This window comes from Balaenoptera borealis (genome assembly GCF_965194805.1).
Source record: "Balaenoptera borealis genome assembly, chromosome: 14".
In the NCBI taxonomy this organism is placed as follows: Eukaryota; Metazoa; Chordata; class Mammalia; order Artiodactyla; family Balaenopteridae; genus Balaenoptera; species Balaenoptera borealis.
This window is the reverse complement of record NC_138875.1, coordinates 28,566,741-28,589,674: the sequence shown is the minus strand read 5'-3', so window position 1 is coordinate 28,589,674 and position 22,934 is coordinate 28,566,741. Positions and strand designations below refer to the sequence as shown.

General features: G+C 43.4%; 1 protein-coding gene across 6 annotated transcripts in view; it reads left to right on the top strand.

The window, feature by feature from the left end:
- The window catches only part of SETBP1 (SET binding protein 1), a 383,472-nt gene that overhangs the window by 267,865 nt on the left and 92,673 nt on the right, over positions 1–22,934 (top strand). For all 6 annotated transcript variants that reach the window (XM_082355670.1, XM_082355669.1, XM_082355668.1 and 3 more), the window contains one exon: positions 1–3,460. In XM_082355670.1, the coding sequence (XP_082211796.1) occupies positions 1–3,460 (3,460 nt within the window). The remainder of the gene's footprint in view (positions 3,461–22,934) is intronic.

Sequence of the window (22,934 nt, the reverse complement as noted above, 5' to 3'; positions counted from 1 at the left end):
GTTTATGAGCGGCCACAGAAACACTCAGCTCTCCATTATGACCCAGGCCTCCCACAGGACTTCACCGGTGACACCTTAAAACCAAAGCACCAGCAAAAAAGCAGCAGCCAGAACCACGTGGACTGGTCCACCAACTCTGACAATGGACCTACCACTCAGAATTGCTTCATCAGTACAGAGTCTGGCAGAGAAACTGCAAGCACCAGCAAGATCCCAGCTCTTGAGCCCCTGGCTTCCTTTGCAAAGGCCCAGGGTAAGAAGGGCAGTGCAGGGAGCACATGGAGTCAGTTGTCCAACAGTAGCAAAGATCTGCTCTTGGGAGGTGTGGTTCCATCTCCAAGCAACCACAGCTCACCAGCTCCACCCAGCACCTCTGCTGAGTGCAGTGGGCTCCAGCCCTTGGTAGATCAAGATGGAGGAGGTGCAAAGGAGCCCCCAGAACCACCTACTACTATAGGCAGCAAGAAAAAGTCCAGTAAAAAAGATGTGATAAGTCAAACCATACCAAACTCAGACCTAGACTGGGTCAAGAATGCTCAGAAAGCATTTGACAATACAGAAGGGAAAAGGGAAGGCTACTCTGCAGATAATGCCCAAGAGGCATCACCAGTCAGGCAGAATGTGAGTTCCGTCAGTAATCCTGAAAATGACTCAAGCCATGTCCGGATTACTATCCCTATCAAGGCACCCTGCCTAGATCCAAGCAGCCATAAGAGGAAAAAGAGACAGTCCATCAAAGCAGTGGTGGAAAAGATCATGCCAGAGAAAGCCCTGGCTTCTGGAATCACTATGAGCAGCGAAGTAGTTAATAGGATACTTTCCAACCCCGAGGGTAATAAGAAAGATCCCCGTGTCCCTAAGTTGGGTAAAATGATGGAGAATGAGTCCCCCTCAGCTGGCCTTGAAACTGGTGGAAATGCTGAGAAAGTTGTCCCTGGAGGTGTATCTAAGCAGCGGAAGCCACCCATGGTCATGACACCTCCAACATGCACAGATCACTCTCCAAGAAAGCTGCCAGAAATCCAGCACCCCAAATTTGCTGCAAAACGGAGGTGGACGTGCAGCAAACCAAAACCCACCAGTCTCCTTCGGGAGGCAGTCATGGCCACCTCCGATAAACTGATGGTGGAACCGCCATCTGCTTACCCCATAACCCCATCCAGCCCTCTGTACACCAACACAGACAGTCTTACTGTGATCACGCCGGTAAAAAAGAAGCGGGGACGACCAAAGAAGCAGCCTTTGCTCACGGTTGAGACGATTCACGAGGGGACTTCCACCAGTCCAGTCAGTCCCATCAGCCGGGAATTTCCCGGAACCAAGAAAAGAAAGAGACGACGTAGTTTAGCTAAGTTGGCCCAATTAGTGCCAGGAGAGGACAAACCCATGAGTGAGATGAAATTTCACAAAAAAGTTGGAAAGCTTGGGGTGTTGGATAAGAAGACCATCAAAACTATCAATAAGATGAAAACACTCAAAAGGAAAAATATCTTGAACCAGATCTTGTCCTGCTCCAGCAGCATTGCGCTGAAGGCCAAAGCTCCCCCAGAGACCAGCCCTGGGGCAGCAGCAATCGAGAGCAAATTGGGCAAGCAGATAAATGTCAGTAAGAGGGGCACCATCTACATTGGCAAGAAGAGGGGCAGGAAGCCAAGGGCAGAGCTGCCACCCCCATCCGAAGAACCCAAAACAGCCATCAAGCACCCGAGGCCAGTTTCTAGCCAGCCGGATGTTCCCGTCGTGCCTTCCAACTTTCAGTCACTTGTGGCGTCTTCACCAGCAGCTATGCACCCACTTTCGACACAGTTAGGTGGGTCCAATGGCAACCTGAGCCCCGCCAGCACTGAAACCAACTTTTCAGAGTTGAAAACTATGCCAAATCTCCAGCCCATCAGTGCTCTTCCAACCAAAACCCAAAAGGGAATCCATAGTGGGACCTGGAAGCTGTCTCCACCCAGGCTGATGGCCAACTCCCCTTCACACCTTTGCGAGATCGGGTCACTCAAGGAGATAACACTGTCCCCTGTGAGCGAGTCCCACAGTGAGGAGACGATCCCGAGTGACAGTGGCATTGGGACAGACAACAACAGCACGTCTGACCAAGCAGAGAAGAGTTCCGAATCCCGACGGAGGTACTCTTTTGATTTCTGCTCCCTGGACAACCCGGAGGCCATCCCATCTGACACCAGCACAAAGAACCGGCATGGCCACCGGCAGAAGCATCTCATTGTGGACAACTTTCTGGCCCACGAAAGCCTCAAGAAGCCAAAGCACAAGAGGAAACGGAAAAGCCTGCAAAACCGTGATGATCTCCAGTTTCTGGCAGACCTGGAAGAGCTCATCACCAAGTTCCAAGTGTTCAGGATCTCTCACCGGAGTTATACTTTTTACCATGAGAATCCATATCCCAGCATTTTTCGGATTAATTTTGATCACTATTACCCGGTGCCATATATCCAGTATGACCCGTTGCTCTATCTTCGTAGGACTTCAGACTTAAAGTCAAAGAAGAAGCGTGGTAGGCCTGCAAAAACCAATGACACCATGACGAAGGTGCCTTTTTTACAAGGGTTCAGCTACCCTATTCCCAGTGGAAGTTACTATGCACCCTATGGAATGCCTTACACATCAATGCCTATGATGAACCTTGGTTATTACAGTCAGTACCCAGCTCCTCTGTACCTGTCGCACACGCTCGGAGCAGCGTCCCCATTCATGAGGCCAACAGTGCCACCACCTCAGTTTCACACAAGCTCCCATGTGAAGATGTCTGGTACGGCTAAGCATAAAGCAAAGCATGGAGTGCACCTGCAGGGGCCCGTGGGCATGGGCCTCGGTGACAGGCAGCCATCCCTGAATCCTCCCAAGGTGGGCAGTGCCGGTCTGTCCAGTGGTCGGCTCCACAAGAGGAAACACAAACACAAGCATAAGCACAAGGAAGACCGGCTCCTGGGGACCCACGACAACCTGAGTGGTCTCTTTGCAGGCAAAGCCACAGGCTTCTCCAGCCACATCCTGAGCGAACGGCTGAGCAGCGCAGACAAAGAACTCTCACTTGTGAGTGAGAAAAACAAGCATAAGGAGAAGCAGAAGCACCAGCACAGTGAAGCCGGCCACAAAGCGTCCAAGAACAACTTTGAGGTGGACACCCTGTCTACGCTGTCACTTTCTGATGCCCAGCATTGGACGCAGGCCAAGGACAAAGGTGACTTGAGCAGCGAGCCTGTGGACTCGTGCACAAAACGGTACTCTGGCAATGGCGGGGACGGCAGCAGTGCAAGACCAGAGAGCCTGGATGTGTTCAGTGAGATGAACCCTCCGAACGACAAGTGGGACAGTGATGTGAGTGGGAGTAAAAGGAGGAGCTATGAAGGCTTTGGGACGTACAGGGAAAAGGACATCCAAGCCTTCAAGATGAACCGCAAGGAGAGAAGTTCCTATGACTCCTCCTTATCTCCAGGTAAGGCCGAGTTTTCTTCAAACTTGGACTGTCTTTTTACTTGGTTGCTGGGCCCTGCCCTTCAGCAGTCCGCCGTCTTTGGCACGTTGCGTTCACTAGTTTACAGAGAGGTAGAAACCAAATGAAAACAGATCTCCTTGCAAATTTGGGTCTGCTGCACATTTTATGCATTGTTTAATCAGTTATTTTCTGTCTTTCCTTTCTTGGAGCCATTGCCTGAGAACTGTGGGCCCAGAGGCATCCCCAATAGCTGCCAAGACTGCAACCATACCCACTACCTTTATGGTTTTAATTAAAGACGCTATGCCTAAGTCTTCATCTGATCTGACGGTAAATTTGCTAGTTGGATAAAACCTCTAAAACTCTCTAGTAATACCAACAAGATCCCAAGAATGTCAAAGTTGGATGGGAATGAATATCTAATTTACCTGACATGCTAGCTCTAGATGTCACACATCGTAGGTTGAAACATCTACAGGAGAACCATTGGAAGCTGATGACCAGTGAATCTTGAAGTCTACCTGATAAGGAAGCCACAGCCCAAAGCCATGTTGTCCTCTTTTTGGCATTTGATAAGCAGCTCTTAGTAGACCCCTAAAGTGAAGCCCTGACCTGTCATTTCCCTGCATAAAGGTGGGGGTGGGGAGAACCTGACTGAAAGGCACTGTGAGCCTCCTGCCTCTGCTGGAACCTACCGCTGTGTCTCTTCGCACATCCACTGGGGATGGGATTTGCCCACTAATCTCTTAACTGAAGTGCTGGTGGCTACTAGGAAGAGCTCATTCCTTGTCAGTTGCTGGGAGAATTTCCTTGCTAACCTGCCCACCCACATAAACTTTCCTTGCCATGGAAGCCTCATACTTCTGCGTAAATATCCCTTTGTCCATGTCCACACATCACACAGATGATAAAAGACTCCTGTAGAACAAAGTAGTTATTTACTAAGAAAAAAGGTAGAAACTCCTTTCTTAGGAGCTGCAGAAGCTAAAAGGATTCCTCGTGCTCTCCCTACCCCCAAACAGTACAAACCCTCTGGCCAAAGCCTGGTTTAAAGGACTGATCACCCCTGATAAGCTTTGGGTGTGCTATTTCACCTCTGTTTATGATGTGTATCCCTTGTTTGTCTTCTCCCTTCATGCGGAGTCCATAATTAGTGAAGGTGAAGGCAGTCTATTCATGAGGATTTAGAGACATTTTCTAGGCCAGCAGATTTCGAAAAGAAATATGTTTTGATAATGGCCATTCTGACCTGCTTGAGGTGATACCTCATTGTAGTTTTGATCTGCATTTCTCTCATAATTAGTGATGTTGAACATCTTTTCATGTTCCTCTTGGCCATCTGTATGTCTTCCTTGGTGAAATGTCTATTTAGATCCTCCACCAATTTTTTAACTGGACTGTTCATTTTTTTGATATTGAGCTCCATGAGCTGTTTGTATATTTTGGAGATTAATCTTTTGTCTGTTGTTTAATTTGCAAATATTTTCTCCCATTCTGAGGGTTGTCTTTTTGTCTGGTTTATGGTTTCCTTTCTAGAGGGTTGGGATAGGGAGAGTGGGTGGGAGGGTCAAGAGGGAGGGGATATGGGGACATATGTATGCATATGGCTGATTCACTTTGGTGTACAACAGAAACTAACACAGTGTTGTGAAGCAATTGTACTCCAATAAAGATCTATCAAGAAAGAAAGGAAGGAAGGAAGGAAGGAAGGAAGGAAGGAAGGAAGGAAGGAAGAAAGAAATATGATTATGAGTTAGAAGCTACTTAAATATTGCTCCAAATCACCCCCAGCTTTGAGTTGCTGTCGTGGTAGATGGTCTCCTTGGTTAATGAAGAGACCAATTAGCAGTCATGTTTCCTGCACTTGCTAAGGTGATAAATGGCCCACACTTCATGTCTGCCCAAGTGGATGTGCTCTTCTGGGTTTCCCCATTTCTGATCATCAGACTTTGTTGAAGGTGTTTGTTTTTTGTGCAAAGCCTAAATTAAGCCCACCCAGACAGTATTTGCTAAAAGATTAAACTTTCACATGAGAAGTACTGTTGCTTTCTCTTTCAGTGTGGTGGAATTTATCCATAGAACCAGAACTATCCATGACAGAGGGCATTCTTATTTCTATTTCCTTGGCATTATTTAGCTAGAAAACAATGGTGGTATGTTATTGCTGAGAACCTACAAGCAAGAATCGTAAGTTAACAGACCTGAGAAACAAGGTCTCAGAAGCTAAAACCAGCCATTGTTGCCATTAGGGTTCTCAGCAGTCTTACTGGGACGTCTGCGTGTCTGGATCGTATTACAGCTGGGTCCTGGTTGAATTTTGCCAGCTAGGGGTTCATCTGGTCACTGTGTCTCTGAGGGCGGCCACACTCTAGCCATACAAAATTCCTTGTGTTTGCATTCACAAGGTGGTCGTTACTTCATTTAAAATTCTCCCTCCCCTTCCCCAGCTTCTTACTTGTTTTGCAGCCATCTACAGAAAGCTGGATTCAGCCTAGGAATTGAGTACTGCACCCAACTCTGTTATGACCTTAGGCATGGTATCCTACCTCTCTGGGGTACTATCTGCCAATCTGTAACTCAAAGAGTTGGGCCAGACCTCTTCTGTATGACATGTTTCAATTTTTTTTTTTTTAATTTATTTATTTATTTTTGGCTGTATTGGGTCTTCGTTTCTGTGCGAGGGCTTTCTCTAGTTGCGGCAAGCGGGGGCCACTCTTCATTGCGGTGCGCGGCCTCTCACTATCGCGGCCTCTCTTGTTGTGGAGCACAGGCTCCAGACGCGCAGGCTCAGTAGTTGTGGCTCACGGGCCTAGTTGCTCTGTGGCATGTGGGATCTTCCCAGACCAGGGCTTGTACCCGTGTCCCCTGCATTGGCAGGCAGATTCTCAACCACTGCGCCACAGGGAAGCCCTTCAATTCTTAAAGCCATTTCACATGTATTTCTTATAACATCCTTCCTGCAATCTTAGAAGAGAAATATTTTCATTCCCATTTTATGGATCAGGACACTGACGCTCAGAGATCAAGTGACCTGTCCAAGTTCAGAAAGCTGTCACTTTTTATTCTAAACCCAGGGCTTTGCCCACTGCATTGCAACTCAGCTGCATGTCACCCAACTAGTTAAGGCCAAGTCTAGAACACAGGTCCTTGTCCCCAGCCCAGTGTCCCTATATCCCACCACCACCCTTCCTCTCAGAATCCCATCTATCCTCTGATTACATGCTTTCCCCTAGGGCATCTGCACAGTGATTATGTGATAAGTGCAGAAGAGAGTAATTAAGACAAAAAGATATCCCTTTATTCAGTTCCCAACCAATGAAGGAGGATTTCTTATGGCCTAAACTTTTCTAAATATCAGCCTGGAAATATTGATATATACGTTGACAGGGTTTCCACTTCTGTCCTTACTGAAATCCAGTTCCCTGAGTTATTTGTGCCACTGCTTTGTGCTTATTTTTGTGTTGTATGAGGTTTTTCTTTTTTTTTTCTGAACATTTTCATGAGTCTTAATTGTTAGTGGCTTCTGTGTCTATATAAGTTATGCCTACACATCTTGTTGAATATCTTATTGGAACAGACCAGATTCCTTATCATTCCCTTTCCTTCCAAACCTTGGCCTCTCCTTGCCTATATCCTAAATGTCCCCTCTATTCCTGAACCCCTAAAGCATCAGGAAAAAAATGTCCTTAGTAGCACTTGGAACCCAATGCATTCACCTTAATATTATACATTCCAAAGAGTGCCAAGTCCCATTAAAAGCTGGGAGACAGATGGGATGAAGCTAAGGTTACTGGAGGCATTAAGATCTTTCAGAGTATCCGAGTCGAGGTGTCTGTTCAGCTGGATGGTACTGAAGGTCATGATTAGAAATAAGCATCTTCCCTTCCACACCTTCTCTTCCTCTACCTCTTCCTTCTCCCTTCTGGGTTCATTTCCATAGCATCTTAATGTCCAATTTCACATGAGCTACTCTTCTCTAAAATAGATATGGCATAAATACAGATATCATTCTTTACCCTGTTGAGGACCAGATTTAGGAGTGGAGTGAAAAGAGGACTTTGAGCTCTCCCTCAGATCAGAACTGATGAAAGGCACCATATAAATGGAAGTCATTACTATTATGGAGAGAGGAATTAGAGACCCCATTTAGCAATAGCAGCAGTTGCACACTCCATTTCCTCTTTCCTGCTTGGAAAGTCATTCATCCTCCATCCTCCATCCCCCTGCCCCAGCAGATGGATGCATTGTCTTGTTAGCCCCCTTACAACATACCTAGATCTAAGAAATTACACAGACTCCTTGCCTTTTTCCTGTATTTTACTCCTTCTGTCCTACTGCTTCTTTGGTTTCAAAAGGCAGTGACTCTTTTGACCTATTTTCTAAATGCACACCATCTGGTAAATCTTCACTTACAAAAACGCTTGCTTGGGGCCAAATAATGGATAAATAGTGGGAAGGTGTAATCCACAGACTCTCAGAGTTGGGAGAAGCCTTATTGGCCCTCATTTGTGCTGCTCTCCCACCAGGCACCACCATCTCATGCACCCTGACATTCAGCAGATTCCGAGAGAGCAAACCTGTCCAAGGGTGACAATACATAGTCAGAATGATGCTATATGCTCCCAGAGCCAAGTTCTCATGAGGTGGTGGAAGAGGTCTCTAGTGTGAATGATGTTCTTCCTGTTCCAACCTCTTGGAAACAATCTTTGCATACTTTGACCTAAAATTATGCCAGGAACTTCAGGCATTTTGACCACTGCTGTCCAGGCTCCCATCAGATGTTGGAGAAGCAGTGAGAAGTGTAAGTTTATACCTGTTACCTCTTAGTCCAATGCCATTCTTAGTCAAGGTTGCCATCCTGAGTCCCCGATGTCAAGTACTTTCCTCATGATTAATGGATGCTGAGAATTCATTCTTAGCTCACCTCTCAGATATCAGAGTCCTGCCATGTATGTGGCTGGATTCCCTTGAGCCTGGCTGACTCCACCTCTCCTTGTGGCTCTATCTTACCCTATGACAGCTCCTCTTAATGGCACTGTGGGCATTTTGGGAGGCAGTCTCTGTTGTCACTCACAGGCCGGAAATGGATGCCCAAGCCAAAAATAATACAAAAGTCTCCTCAAAGCAGTCATTCAGATGAGGGAATTAACCACATGGACAAAATGTCATGAAAACCATACAAAAGAAACATGTGTGAGGAAAGTTTTCTAAAACTGGAATAGAAGGAAGAAGAGGACTCATGGGAGGAGAAAGTTAAAACCAGGAAAGAAGGAAGAGTAGAAAATGGAAAGCTGATGAAGTGTGGTCTGTTTAACCTTAATCCAAGTTGAATTCTGGGTCATCCTGTAGGAGGAAGTGAAAGATTAATTCGCTAATGGTTGCTGTGTGGTTTAGCAGGGTTATGAGTACCTGCCCCAGTCTTGTCTCCTATGCTAACCAGCTGAAAGACCTCTTTATATTTTTGACTCTCAGTTTTCCCAAGTGATACGAGGATAATAAATGTTCTAACCAGACATGATAGTCTAGGATTCTCAAATTTATACAATGGAATTTGAATACACACACACACACACACACACACACACACACCCCTAGATTGTGCAGTTAAAGAGAAAACGCTGAAGTTATGGCCAAGTTGGCCAATTAATTAGCTGTTCAGTGAAGTTTCAAAACAGATTCCTCTGGTCCGTGTCTTAATCTGTGTGACACCCAATTTATCTTTGGCTCAAGTGACTTCACTTAGCCATTTGATCTCACCTTTCCAAAAGATGGAACCTCATAGGATCCACCAGCAAATTAGCTTGTTCTTTGTGCAGGCTGAAACCATAGTTCATTACCTTAGAAACAAATAAGTTAGAGCACTAATATGACCAATTGTATAGGAGCAGATAGAGCAAACTTGCATTTATATTCATGCTCAGAAGTAAAAGAATCTTAATAATGTAATATAAACACCTCATTTTGCTTAGGTGTTTGAGCATACTGGGGCTTAGGAAGTTCAAGTGACTCATCCAATGATACATATCTAATTGGTAGAAGAGCTCAGACTGGGAAGAGTAACATAAGGCAGGGGGAAAGGGAAAGGAAGAGACAGAGAGAATAAAAGAAAAAAAAAAACAAAACAGAAAGGTGAATTGTGGGAGAGATGTTAAGCTATATGTTTTCTTTTGCTGTGAGCTGTTGTAAAAGGTAAGCATCTCTTTGACAATAATTTGGCTTCCAGGCTATCTCTGGGGACCCGTGTTTGGGACTGGAAGTGATCTTTGTGGACTCTGATGGAAGTCATTTTTTTTTCCTTTCCTGTCTTAACAATTGCACATACTTATTTTATCGAGCCTCCCACAGTTTCTCCTAAGGTTTCCTTTTGGAATTAATCAAATTAAATGTTGTGACCCATAACTTTCTGGCAATGAAAAAAACAAACAAACAAATAAACAGCATCTCTTTTGCTACGTTGAACCAGAAATCCAGCAATCTGTTTTTGGAGCATGAAGTCTCCAGGTCATTTATCTTCTCACAGTTGGCAAACATTCCCCCATCCTGTTGGAAGTTTTCATATATATTTCTGTGGTTTTGAAGAATTATGAAGATTCAGGTGTGGGTGCAGAGAAGTCACAATTTTGACAGACTTGGCTTTGATACAACATGGAGCCTTTCTTGGCCAGAGAAATCAGTAAAGCATGGCTTCCAAAGGCTAGCCTGTCACTGGGCAGAGATAAGGATGGTGCCTTTGAAAGGACCCTCCAGAAAACCATCTCGTCACTGTATAAACAAACAAGCAACAGGACTGAATACTTGTTAGGATTGTGAACTATGCTTGTGCCAGTATAGCACTTCACACTGAATTCAAGGGGAACTGACAAAGACAAGAGAAAATTTTTAAAAATTATTTATTTAGTGTCTAGTATATGCATGGCTTGGTGAAGTCCTGGGGGAGTAATTCAAGAATGAATTACTATTAATTAACAATAGTAAAAAAGCATTAAGTATCTCAATGCTTTTGCTGTCAAAGAGGTTACAATCCAGAAGGCTCTCCTGTATAATTTAGGGGAGGAAAACAGATGCAACTCATAAGGCAGACTGTAACGGCAATCAGAAAGTCATAGAGAAGAGACTGGGCTGTCAATAGAGAAGGACATTCTGGGCTGTCCAAGTGAGGGTGAGCCACCGCCACGTTTTCAGTGGGGGTGGAGAGGTGGGACCAGGAAATGCTTCTGTTTGGTAGTTACCATTCAAGATGGGTCTTAACGGATGGAAGAGTCTTTTGGAGAATGGAGATGGTGAGATGGTGTTGAGAGGAAGTGGAGGCAAGCACAGAGTAGGAAGGAAGCTATGTAAACAAAGGTATTTAGGTGGACATACCCAAGAAACATTTGGGAAATGGTGTTTTGTCTACTTTTATTGAGGTTAGGCTCTGTAGTTGGGGAATCATGGTAGATAAGTTTGGAAAAGAATGTTGTGCTGGAGTTTAAAGGTTTTTCCCCACACTCTGGGGCTTGTGCTTAATTAAGTAGACAGTGGGCAGCCATTCCATTATTCAGGCGAAACTCGTGAAATGACCAAATTATAATTTGTCTTTTTCCCCTGACTGCTCCCTCCCTCTAGCCTGGGTTGGGCAAACTTATCCCATCTTTGAATTTTTCATATGATATTGTAATTATCCCTTTCTTATTTGGATTGTACCCACTACCCTGCCCTTCCTCCCCCAGACCACCCCCTAGATTATAAGCATCATAAAAGCATCATTACCTACTCAGATGCCCAAGCAAAAAAATAATAGAGTAATTCCTGACTCATCTCTTTCCCTCTTTAGCTAAAGTCAAAGATAGTTCCAATACGTTGGCCTCAGGCAACTGGAAGAGTGGTGGCACATGAACAGAATTATAGAAATCCAAGAGAGAATCTGGTTGGCGTGTGAGGAGACGAGTTGTTGAGGCGGCAGTTGGCAGCACTGTACAGAGCTAGAGCTAGAGGTTTACCAAAGGGGACAATTGTGGAGAATGAAGGAAAGAGGGTAGATGGGGGGACCCCTGTGGCTCACCTTAAAGAGAGAGGCAGAATAAGAGGGGGTCAGACAGATACAGAGAAGAAATGACAGAAGTGTTGGAGAAGAACCAAGGACTCAAGGAAGAATGGATTTCAGAAGAACGGGGTAGCCACTAGGGCCCAAGCTGCAGAGTTCATAGAAGATGAGGTTAGATGAGAATATGTATGAACATACTGGTGGCTCTGGAGACAACAGACAAGTTAACAGTTATGTATTTAGTGCCTCATATGGTTAAGGGGTGGTGGGCTATGTGCCAAATTCAGATGGCAAAGAGGTAATGAATAAGTGGGTGATGAGAAAACGGGGGCTGCGGGTGCAGCAAGCAAAACTTGGTCGTGGTTCTAGCAGTGCTCCAGCTTCTTAGAAGGCTTTGTTCTGTAGTCAGCCCTTGATGGGAAGTGACACACTCATTCTTAACAGGCCTTCAGTCTAAGGTCCCCCAATTCATGGAGCATAAAAACAACGCCAGACCCCTTTATCCTATGCCATTCTGCCTCCCTGCAAAGGCCACATATAGAAAAGGTGAGTATTTAAAAAGAAGTCAGGGATTCCAGGCAGGCTCCACCTTTCCCATCCCACAGATGCACAGGTGCTTAATTTTTGGTCATGGTAATGGCTGTTTGAAAACTTCTGAAAACTCCTCTTTGTGGTACCATGGGTATTAGCTGCGCTGCTGTGAGTGTGTGGAGGAACAGCTCAGGTTATCGCAAGTTCTGGTAAATAGATCTTTTATTGAATGTTTACTGTGTGCAAAGTATTATAGACTAAAGCTTAAATGTTGATCTTTCAGAGGTCTTTACTACTTTGTGGAATAAAATATATATGCTGGTTCATAAAGAGCTTACATTCTTCAAAATGATTGGGAGCTCTTTAGTTACTTAACATGTAACATAGTGCCAAGATATAACAAATAGAGAGACCAGAACAAACGAAAAAAAAGGAAGGGCCCCTTACCTTAATTTCCGTATACTATACTGCAAAGAGACTTAAGTTAGCATACATAAAACAACCAGAGAATAAATGCAGACCAAGTTTAATCTGTGCGAACTCAGCGGCCGACAATGGGAGCCGTACTGATCCAGGATCAGAAAGGATGACAGTGTTCAGTGAAAAATGAATCCTGGACTTGAACCTTCGAGAATGGAGGCATAGTGATTGAGTGAGGCACCAGATGAGCGAAGACCTGGAGGTGGGTGTATGTGGGGGGGTACGGGAAGGCACCTAGCTAGACTGAAGTTAGCAGTTGAGTGGGGATGGACTTTTAAGAGGGTATAGTTGCCATGCAGAGAATGTGGAACTGCATCCCGGAGGGATGGAGGACACACTGGTTTTAAAGTGTGCTGGGCATGAAGGGTGGTGTGCCTGGTGCTAAGTGCTGGGTGAAATGATGAAGTACCAGGAAACATGCCTCCCTCAAAGACCTTGTAAAGCTATCAGGAGACAAGAGGTAGATATATACACATATGGAAAGCAATTAGAGAGAATAATGAGAGACTAACCATTAATGACTAGAAATAAACACCCATTCTACAGGAAAAAGGACCCATAAAATAAATTTCAGAGTAGTAAATTGCATACTATAAAAGCAAGTTGATATGAGTGTTTGCCCTATTACATAAGGATTTAGAACAAGTTGGATAAAAAGGAGGCATTAAGAGGGAGGATCAACAGAGTAGAGCAAGCAAGTCCCAAGAGCTGCCTCTGCTTGGAGTTTCCCATTCTTCTCTGAAGGGCTTGGGGAGCTTGAGAAGGTGGGCATGAGTGTGTCAGGTCGGCTCGCATGTTGATGGAGGATCTGAAGACATAGAGAGATAAAAAGCTTCCCCTGAGGCTACATCCCAGTTACCCCTTACCTCTGAACAGGGCATTCTGCTTTTCAAAGCACATTTCCTGACTTTTATTTGATCTTCAGACTCCACTGAGATTTGCAGATAGGTGTTCTTCTCCCACTTGACAGGCAAGGAAATCAAAACCCAGAGGGGGGGCTTCCCTGGTGGCGCAGTGGTTGAGAATCTGCCTGCCAATGCAGGGGACACGGGTGCGAGCCCTGGTCTGGGAAGATCCCACATGCCACGGAACAACTGGGCCTGTGAGCCACAATTACTGAGCCTGTGCGTCTGGAGCCTGTGCTCCACAACAAGAGAGGCCACGATAGTGAGAGGCCCGCACACCGCAATGAAGAGTGGCCCCCGCTTGCCGCAACTAGAGAAAGCCCTCGCACAGAAACGAAGACCCAACACAGCCATAAATTAATTAATTAATTAATTAAAAAATAAAAAAATAAAAGAAGAACATTTAAATAACCAAAAAATCTTAAAAAAAAAAAAAACAACCCAGAGGGTTCAAGTCTTTGTCCAATGTCACTGAACGACTTTTGTGCAGAGAAAGTGCTAGGTTCCAGGTTTTCTGACTTTTCCCATCACCACCTTTTTTTCCCACTGTATTTCCGAAGTCTTTGACAAGGTCAGTAGTATATCTCAGCTTCTGAGTTATCCCTCAAGAACCCTTGCCAGTGGGTTAAATATTGGAGCCCAGAATAAGGGACTAGCTAATAAGCAATTTGATCTCCACTACAGTTAGTTTTTTTTTTATAAAGGGAGCTCTTTGGAGCCAGGGCTGGCCAAGCCCAGGGTGTGAGGCCAATTCTGTGTGCAGAGCCTTCACCTCATCTGGTGAACAGAGACCCTGGTGGAGGGTGTCCATTCTGAAAAATCACAAAGGAGATGCAAAGGGAGAGCAAGAATGGTCTTATTCACTAAGTCACAAAACACTAAACCTAATATTTAAAACTTTGTTATTTTTTAAAGAAAAGTTTGAGGGATTTTACATACCTAGTAGTAAACATACAAAATTTGCATCTTGGGAGTGACATAGGATAAAAATAAAAACAGACCAGAGCAAATCACTAAGGAAACCATAGGTTTAGAGCTACATCTAAAAAGTTTGGTAAAGCGTTAGGAGACTTCGTCCCCTTTTGACCATCCACCAGGAATTGGGATTGGGTAAAAAAACTATGGTTCTGAAGCAGTTTATCATGTCTTATATTCCATGAAAGACCAGTGGACCAAAGAGGTTTTTCTTACAGGATACACTTCTTTGTGCTGTTGGTTATAGTTTTACTTTATTTATTCTAACCATACAATTTTAAAAGTATCTGAAATGTATAAGACATAGTACTGGGCAGTATTACAACTACAAATATGTAAGGGACATCTTGTCATCTTTCAGTAGGAGTGACATAGTCCTAAAAGTCTGTCCAAATTTCTCCTAGTTTAGTAATGAACCCCTTTAGCACTAGATATTATTTTTCTCTTTGAGACCCCAACAGCAGCAATAAAAATGGATTCTCCACCCATTGCATAGAGCAAATGAGTATTTGGAAAAACGCTTATTGTTTATTTTATCATCTAAGACAAAACCTGTTAGTGAATAAAATTTGGAAAATTTAGAAAAACATGTGTAAGAGAAAATGAAGTCACCTACAATCTCACTAAATAGCCATTATGATAAGGTAAATAACACGAGTCCCCAGCTGGTGTTGGTAACTGCTCACCTTGCAACCTGCCTCCCCAGCAGCCCAGAAAAGCTAGCCCATGCTCCCCTCCCCCATCATCCCTCTTTCTCCTCTCTTCTCATCGCCACTTCAGCTGCCTGGTCGTTTCAGTTTTCTCTCAAGTCCCTTCCCAGAACTGACCACCATAGTACCATAACCTTTCATTCTGCATTCTGTGTCATTGCCCAAATGGGGGAGTATATTCTTAAAATAAATGCAGCAACAATTGGGCATGAAAACCATCCAGATTTCCAGACTGTCCTATTTAAGATCTCCATAAGAGTTCAAGTTCCAGGACAGCAACCGGGCAGGGGACAGATTAGTCACAGCTGAAGATGGTTGCCAGAACTTTTTCCCAAGAGTTGCCGGGTGTTCAGTGTTTCTCTCAAATCAGAATCTGACAAGGGGAATGCAATAAATTTTCCAAAGCTTGAGATCCACGACTCTATCCTGAAGTGGAAAATGCAACCAGCCAGTGTCTGTTACAAATACCACCTCCACTTCACATACACACACACACACACACACACACACACACACACACACACACACACATGTCAAGTTGTAGCTACTCTCATTGGTCAGTGTTGCTGTCACTCATACTGAGCTCACTTAAAGAGAGGGAGCCAGCTATTGATTATAGGTTTGTGACACAAAGAACTACCTGTACTTGCTTATTTTCCTTCCTCATTTACCCATGGATATATCTAAGGTGAAGTTAGAAAGCCAATAGTTCCCGTTTCAAAAAGCGGCTCCCCTGTTTGTTTATTCTTCCATTCCTCTTCAACCAGGAAGCCTACATCAATGTATGCTCTGAGATAGGTTATTAGGCAAAGGAGAAGAGAAAATCTTCCAGATTTCTTAAGTCTTCATGGACAGTACAAATAAAATTTTATTTTATTAAATAAAATAGCTGAAATAACTCTTCTTAGTTACTTTTTCTCCATTATTTTTCTAGGTCCAATTGATATTAATTATAATAGTTGAAACTCTGTCTCAGTGGTCTGTCTTAGAGAGGAAAAGCTTATTTCTGGGTGTCTTCTTCTGCCACTGGTGAGGACGCTGAGTAATGGCTCCATCAAGTGATTTCCCCAGTGCAGGATGTCAGCTCTGCCTGCCTATGGAAGCCCCTCAAACCCCAGAAATACTTCATTCATGTGGGCTGGACTTCCACCAGGCCAGCGTTGCACCTTCTTGGTCCACAGCAATGCTTCTCTGCTTCATTTTTCATTTCGGGGATCCTTTTGGCAATAATCAGCCCAGAGCAAAGCTCCTTTGTTTCCATTCCTTACACCCCACCCCTCAGAGCTCTAACTAAATAAATATATTAATTATTGAAATGGAAAAAGAAGAATGAAATAGCTTTTCATGGAACATCCATGAAGGTAGCCATAGTGAAATGTGTAATTGATGCCAGATATAGAAGTATCCATTCCTCTTGCATCAAGTCCAAGATTCTTTATCTGGCTTAAAAGACCCTCTATTATCTACCCACACAGTCTCACCTTGTTTCCTGATCATTTTCAGCTTATTGACTTGCTGTGAGTTCTGCAAAATCCACCTTACCCTACAGAAAATACCATAATTAGCCTTAAGCTTAATCTCCAGTCACCACATTGCCTCCTTCACATAGAACATCTCTTCAATCTGGCTTCTAAATCTTACCTACTTATTTCCTTAACCATTCTGGCATGTCCTGCTTCTCTGATATAACTAATATCTTCACGTTCATTTCAGCGCTTATTTCTATATGGCCTCGAATTGTTTATCTTTATTTTAGGTAAGAATGTCATGACTCACTCAGATAAAATCTGAGCTGTACAGGACACAGTTCACTAGCTTAAGAATAAATTCAGCAACTCCTAAAGCAGCATAGTAGATCGTTAAAATGCTAGGGAGTTAAAGCCTCTTGGATGCAGATTTGGATGCTAAATCCCCACTTACTAGTAGTGTGACCTTGGGCAACTGAGCCTCTTTGATCCTCTTTTTCCTCCTCTGAAAAATGAGGCTATTAATACCTACCTGGCAGAGTTTTATGAGGGCCAAAGAAAAGTAGAATATACACGAGAGCATCCAGCACACAGCTTACCACATGGTCATTAATAATGTTCATTTCCTTTCACTTCCGCTTTGGATAATATATTCAAGCATGGGAAATACAACACAGCAGATTTCTATAGAAGTCTTCTTTAAACAGCAGGCTTTCTCTCCCAAGTATGCTCTTATTGGGGTGAAGTTAAATCTCCCTCTGAACACACATATGCACACAGAGGTGCAGACATCCGCTGGACCACAATTGTATTTGATGACAAAGATAAGATGTCAGTATTAGACAGTTATGGTGGATAAATAACAAAATACACATTTCACTCAAAGATAACTGCAAGTTCACTGTACCGGCATCATCGGCAGGACTTGGAAGTCTCTTGAAAGGGGAGGCAGTTTCAACCCTTTGGCATTTGGTCTGCTGCAGCCAGAATCTGTTAGCGCTAGTCAGTGGCACCTGTTTTGAAGACCAATTTATCTACTAACCCCAGCCATAAAAATGTAGTGATAAGAGAAATAGTGAAATTTGTATTCATTTTCTATTGTTGCTGTAAAAATTTATCATAGATTTAGCAGCTTGAAACAACACAAGTTTATTATCCCACAGTTTCTGTAGGTCAGAGGTCCAGAAGCCTTAGCTGCTTAAGATCTCATGAGGTTGAAATCAAGGTGCGTGCAGGGCTGGAGGTTCTGGACAAGGATGGGCCTCCAGTCTCATTCAGGTTGAGCTCTCATTTAGTTCCTTGTGCTTTTAGCATCGAAGTACCTTCTGGCTGTTAGCCAGGGGCTGGTCTTTGCTCCTAGAAGCTACCAGCATTCATTCTTCTGTTTTCCATGTGGCCCCTCTGGCAGCAGAGGGTCCAATCTCTCTGCTTTCCCTTCTACTGCATCTCTCTGACTCCTGGACACTCCCCTCCCCCATGCTCCAGTGCCTGGGACTTCCTGCTGTTCCCTGAACACAGGTACCTTGTGCTTCCTTACCTTCTGACTTTTACACATGCTCTGTCTTCCTTTCAGAACAGCGTCCAGAGGGGACAATACTAACATTTGCCTCATGACTGATTACCTGTGTTCTTTGTAGATTTCTCCTTGTGATCTGGTAGATGAAGCTCTATCTCGTGGATAATTTTGAAAATGCAGCAAAAATATAAAAGTAAATTATCAAACCACAAATTGCTAAGCTGTATGATAAAGAACTCAGAAGACGGACAGTTCATTTGTAGACTGGAGTTGCACATGGGACACTTCATGGAGGAGGTGGTATCATACCTGGGCCTTGAAGAATAGGCTGGATTTACATAAATGGGGAATAGAGAGGAACAGCTTGGGGTTAATATGAATATATATACAGTGTTCTTCGAAAAGCTGTAGTATTTATTCATGCATTACAAATATATTTTTTTAAAGTCTTGGGAATATAAAAATGATCAAGAAAGATAAGACTTCTGTATTTATGGAGTTTACAGTCTACTAATTGACGCAGAAGAGAAAAAGAGCAAATAAAATAATTAAATAACAACAAAGTGTGATACGTTTTGGGAGAAAAAAATGTGAGTAGTGGGGGCATGGTCTGCTTAATTGGCTAACTGTGTGGAGGATTAGGGGGGTGGTCTTGTCAGAGAGCTTCCTGTCGAGTGGTAGATTTCAATCGGGTTCTGCCAGCAAGAGGGGACCACTGGGATCAAAGAAATGGCACGGTGATCACTGTCTTCCACAGATTAGTATGGCCATGATATTACTTACCTTGATCATTTAAGCAGTTCTGGGCCATCTTGCAATTCTGTGACATGTCTGAATGGTTTAACAAACCCTTTTTTCATAAGTAGGTAGCAGTGGCTTTTCCTCTAATCCCTGCCTGAGCCATTGAGTTATAATGACTTGCTCTGAGCGTGCCCTGACAGCTAACCAACCACCAAATCTCAGTCTGTAATTCAGGTGTAGCTCTCATGCTAGGAGGAGGTGGCTCGGAACATGTATTAAATCAAAATATTTCTCACTCTTAATTTCTTTTCACAGTTCAGAATCTGTGTTCAATTCCATGTGGAAAGGAAAATAACTCCCTTGCTTGGATTTCTTGCTGACGTTTCTCTTTGGTGGGAGTCAGGAGTGGGGGGTCACTCTGAACACTTGCTGGTCCTCGTAGTACAGTTCTGTGGCATATTCATAAAATACCAACCACTGAAATTCTAGTAATCACCAAAACATATGCTTTCTCCTTATATCCACTAACATTCTTTCTCTCATTAAAAAATAGAAAGTTCAGAAATCGAATTAGAAAGCTAAACTCAATATCTTTACATTCTTTTGGTTTCTAGAAAAAAAAATAAAAAGCTACAGCTTTTCTGATTTCCCTTCAGTTAAATATTACTCCTGAATGGGCAAAATTATACAAAAAGTGTGAAGAGTTGAGACTCTGACATGAGGGGAGGTTTTATATTTCCTTGCTATTAAAGAAGAAGAAGAAGAAACCCTCAGTTTTGTCTAATCTTGAGGAACGCAGTGCCCCGTCCAACCCACAAACTGTTGGCAGCATCATGGCGCTACACAGAATGTTCTTTTACGCTTTCTCCCTCCTCCCAAACCTTTCCTGTGAAGTTATAAATGTCAGCATTTAGAGACTGTTTTATTCAAATAAAATACGGACTTTAGGTTGGGTCCTTGCACGTTGTTTCTGCTGGCTGTGCACTAGAGGGGTGGTCCCAAGAAAAGCAGGCACATTTTAGCTGGCTGGGGCCTAGGTTTGACTATTTGTAAAATCTCATTTGCCCCTCCTACACCAACTACCTGCCTTGTGAAGCTGGGATTTAGAAGCCCTATGCCCAGAGGAAATTTTACCGGACCCCTGGAAACACCCTCCTGATTGGAAGATGAAGTTACGCTGAAGGTCACTCCACCAGGCCTTGCACTTCCTCATCTTCTGTTTACACCTGACCTCCTGACTCTGCCTATATAGTGCTCCCTTTCGACATTGCTATAACAGCTGATCAGCTGTGACCTCAGGTGTAGCTGTACCTGGAGAAATCCCAAATAATGTCCACTCACTGTCAAATAGGCAAGCAAATGCTCTGAAGCTGCTGCTCTTTAAGTCAAGGAATCCTATCTCCGGATCTAGTTATTTTGCACACTTGGGGATAGTGACTTCTATTTTGCAAAGTACATTATAGCCTCATAAGCTGAGAACTCATATTACTTCCTCAGCGAGCAGCCCCCATGGATTTGCTTACCAACTCAGGCCTAAAAGTGATGGGCAGCCTCTGATTTATCACTGGAAGGAACTGGGAAAGGAAAGAGGCTGACCAAAGAGATCAACCCAAGAGCTCTTGGGCAAGTGACTTCTTAAGCAATCTCTGCCTCTGATTTCTCAAGTTTAAAATAGAGATAACAATAGTTGCCACCTCGTAGGGTATGTTTGCTTACAAAATTGTAGCATAAGGCCTGACTCATAGGAAATATGCAATAAATATTAATGGTTATAATTACTGTTACTATTAAACACATATTGTGTACCTTGTTATGCCAACCTTTAGTTCACGTTTTGTATACAGTGATTCCAGTTGGTGTTCAATAGTAGACTATATCATTGTTGGTATAATTTCAAATGCATTTGATTGTTTTAAACAAATGTGTATTAAACATCTACCTACTTGGTGTCAGGAACTCAAATACACAAAGGCCCATACGACCCAGTCACTGCTCTCCACAGGTTGCCATTCTGAGAGAGAGATATACTTAGAGACAGAGAAGGACATTGGATTCCTTCAGTGCTGCAGTGGTGTGTGCCTGGGACCCATGAGGGCAAATGAGATGAGAGTAGTCACTGCTCCCTGGAGGGCCAGAAAAGGTGGCATTTGGATGCAGCTATGAGGGCCTAGTAGCTGGATAGAAAGAAAGAGCAGATCCAAGCATTGGCAGCAATGAGAATAAAGACTGGAGCCGTGTTGCCTTCTGTCCCTTTGGAGACAAGAGGATTCTGGGGGTGGCTGCGCCTTGGTTGAGAGGTGCCCAAGGGTGATCTGGAGAGGCAGACAAAGAGGAGGGGCTGCTGCACCAGGTGGAGGAGCTTGACTGTTGACCCTGCACTTCGGGATTCCACTCAAAGGTTTTAAGCTGGCACGGGGTGGAGGATGGGGTGATTGATACTCAGAGCTGTGCCTTAGAGCAGGACTTTTCAAACTATCTGTGGTCAAGAGCTATAGGCCTCAGAACTGTGGAGAGAGAGGGAGAAAGAAGGAGGTGTCTAGGATTGTTCACCTGTCATACCAGGGTGCTTTCACTGCATAAAAGGCCTGGAGGTTTTAAACTAAGGCCCAGAGAGGTTCTCTGCTGATTCAGATCTGGGATACATGACTGTTGTGGCCTTCTGAGCCCCACCCAGGTGAGGTGATTGGATCTACCAAAGGCTGGTAAAACAGACACCAACCAAACAACAAATACATTGAAGAGGAGAAGGGTAGTACCTGATCTTTTTAAAATAAAATAAGAAAAAAAATTAAAAAAAATAAAATAAAATAAGAGCATCCCAAACTGTCACAATTAAGAGCAAGATGGGTCAAGAGCAGAACACTTTCACCTAAATAACACCTTTTATAAATTTTATTTTCCATTCAAATATAAAATGTACTACATAGAGGAAAAAAGAAAGCAATAAAACAAAGATGCTTAAGTAGAAATACTAAATTAATCTGCAAGTAACTCTCTTTGAAATTGGATTACTGTGTTTTTGGCCTTTGTGAACAAACATACCTCACAAAGACACTTTTTGAAATGTGATTTGACCAATCCCTGTTTATTAAATTCTGTGTGTGTAACCCTGTTATCAATGCCACATGGTGTATGAGGATCAGTAAGGGATACAAAGATAGGATTGGAAATCTTCATGTCCAAGGAGATAAGCTCTCTTCTATTCAAATGTTTGAATTTCTCTGACCTTAAGAGCACTTCTGCACTAAAAAAGAAATTCATCATTAAGAACCCGGGACTATGGTAAACACTGTCTGCATCTTTAGTTCTGCTGGATGTAGGACACTGTCAACACCTCACCTGGGGGGGACCATTCATTTACCATTTACCACAGAGATGGATTTTACACTTCGATTCTACTGTCTTGTCAACTGGTTGCCTTACATGAAAATAAGTTCACTTTTAAATATCTTTTACTGTTTTTCTCATGTTAGCAGTGCAGTCATTTGGCAAATTTATTAGCTGTTTATTAAGTTACTAAAGTTTGAATGTGGAGGATTCTGGGCTTGATACTGCTTGATACCCTAAAACTCATTCTCAGCATTGGCCAGCACCCCAAGGAGTGTTCATAGGTGTTCTATGAAAACAGAGTTTGATTATCAAGTAAGTTTGTTAAATACCAGAATAAAAAAAAAAATATTTGATTGTCTACTACGTAACATCTCATAGCTTTGAACACACAAATAGAAGAAAAGTCACTTTCCCGAATTTACCTGACTGCACAAGTCTTATTTTTCCAAACCCTCCCATTAATATATCAAGGAACACTGACATTCTGCAAAGATGGTTTGGGAAATACTAATTTAGTTTAATCCTCTAAAATTAAAAACGACAGAATCAAGGCTCAGAGGGTTGTGTCCTGGCTGAGATGGAGTGGTTGTGGCCAAGCTAGGCCTAGAACACAGGTCTCCTGATGCCCAGCCTGGGCCCTTTCCACCTTCTCTCTATTGAGGAATTATTCCCCCAGATCCCCACTGCCACCTTCAGTAGACTGTATGTGTGTGTATTCACTTATCAGTGAGACAAGCGTTGGGGGAGGGTGTGTGTGTGTGTATACACACATACATACATACATACATACATACATA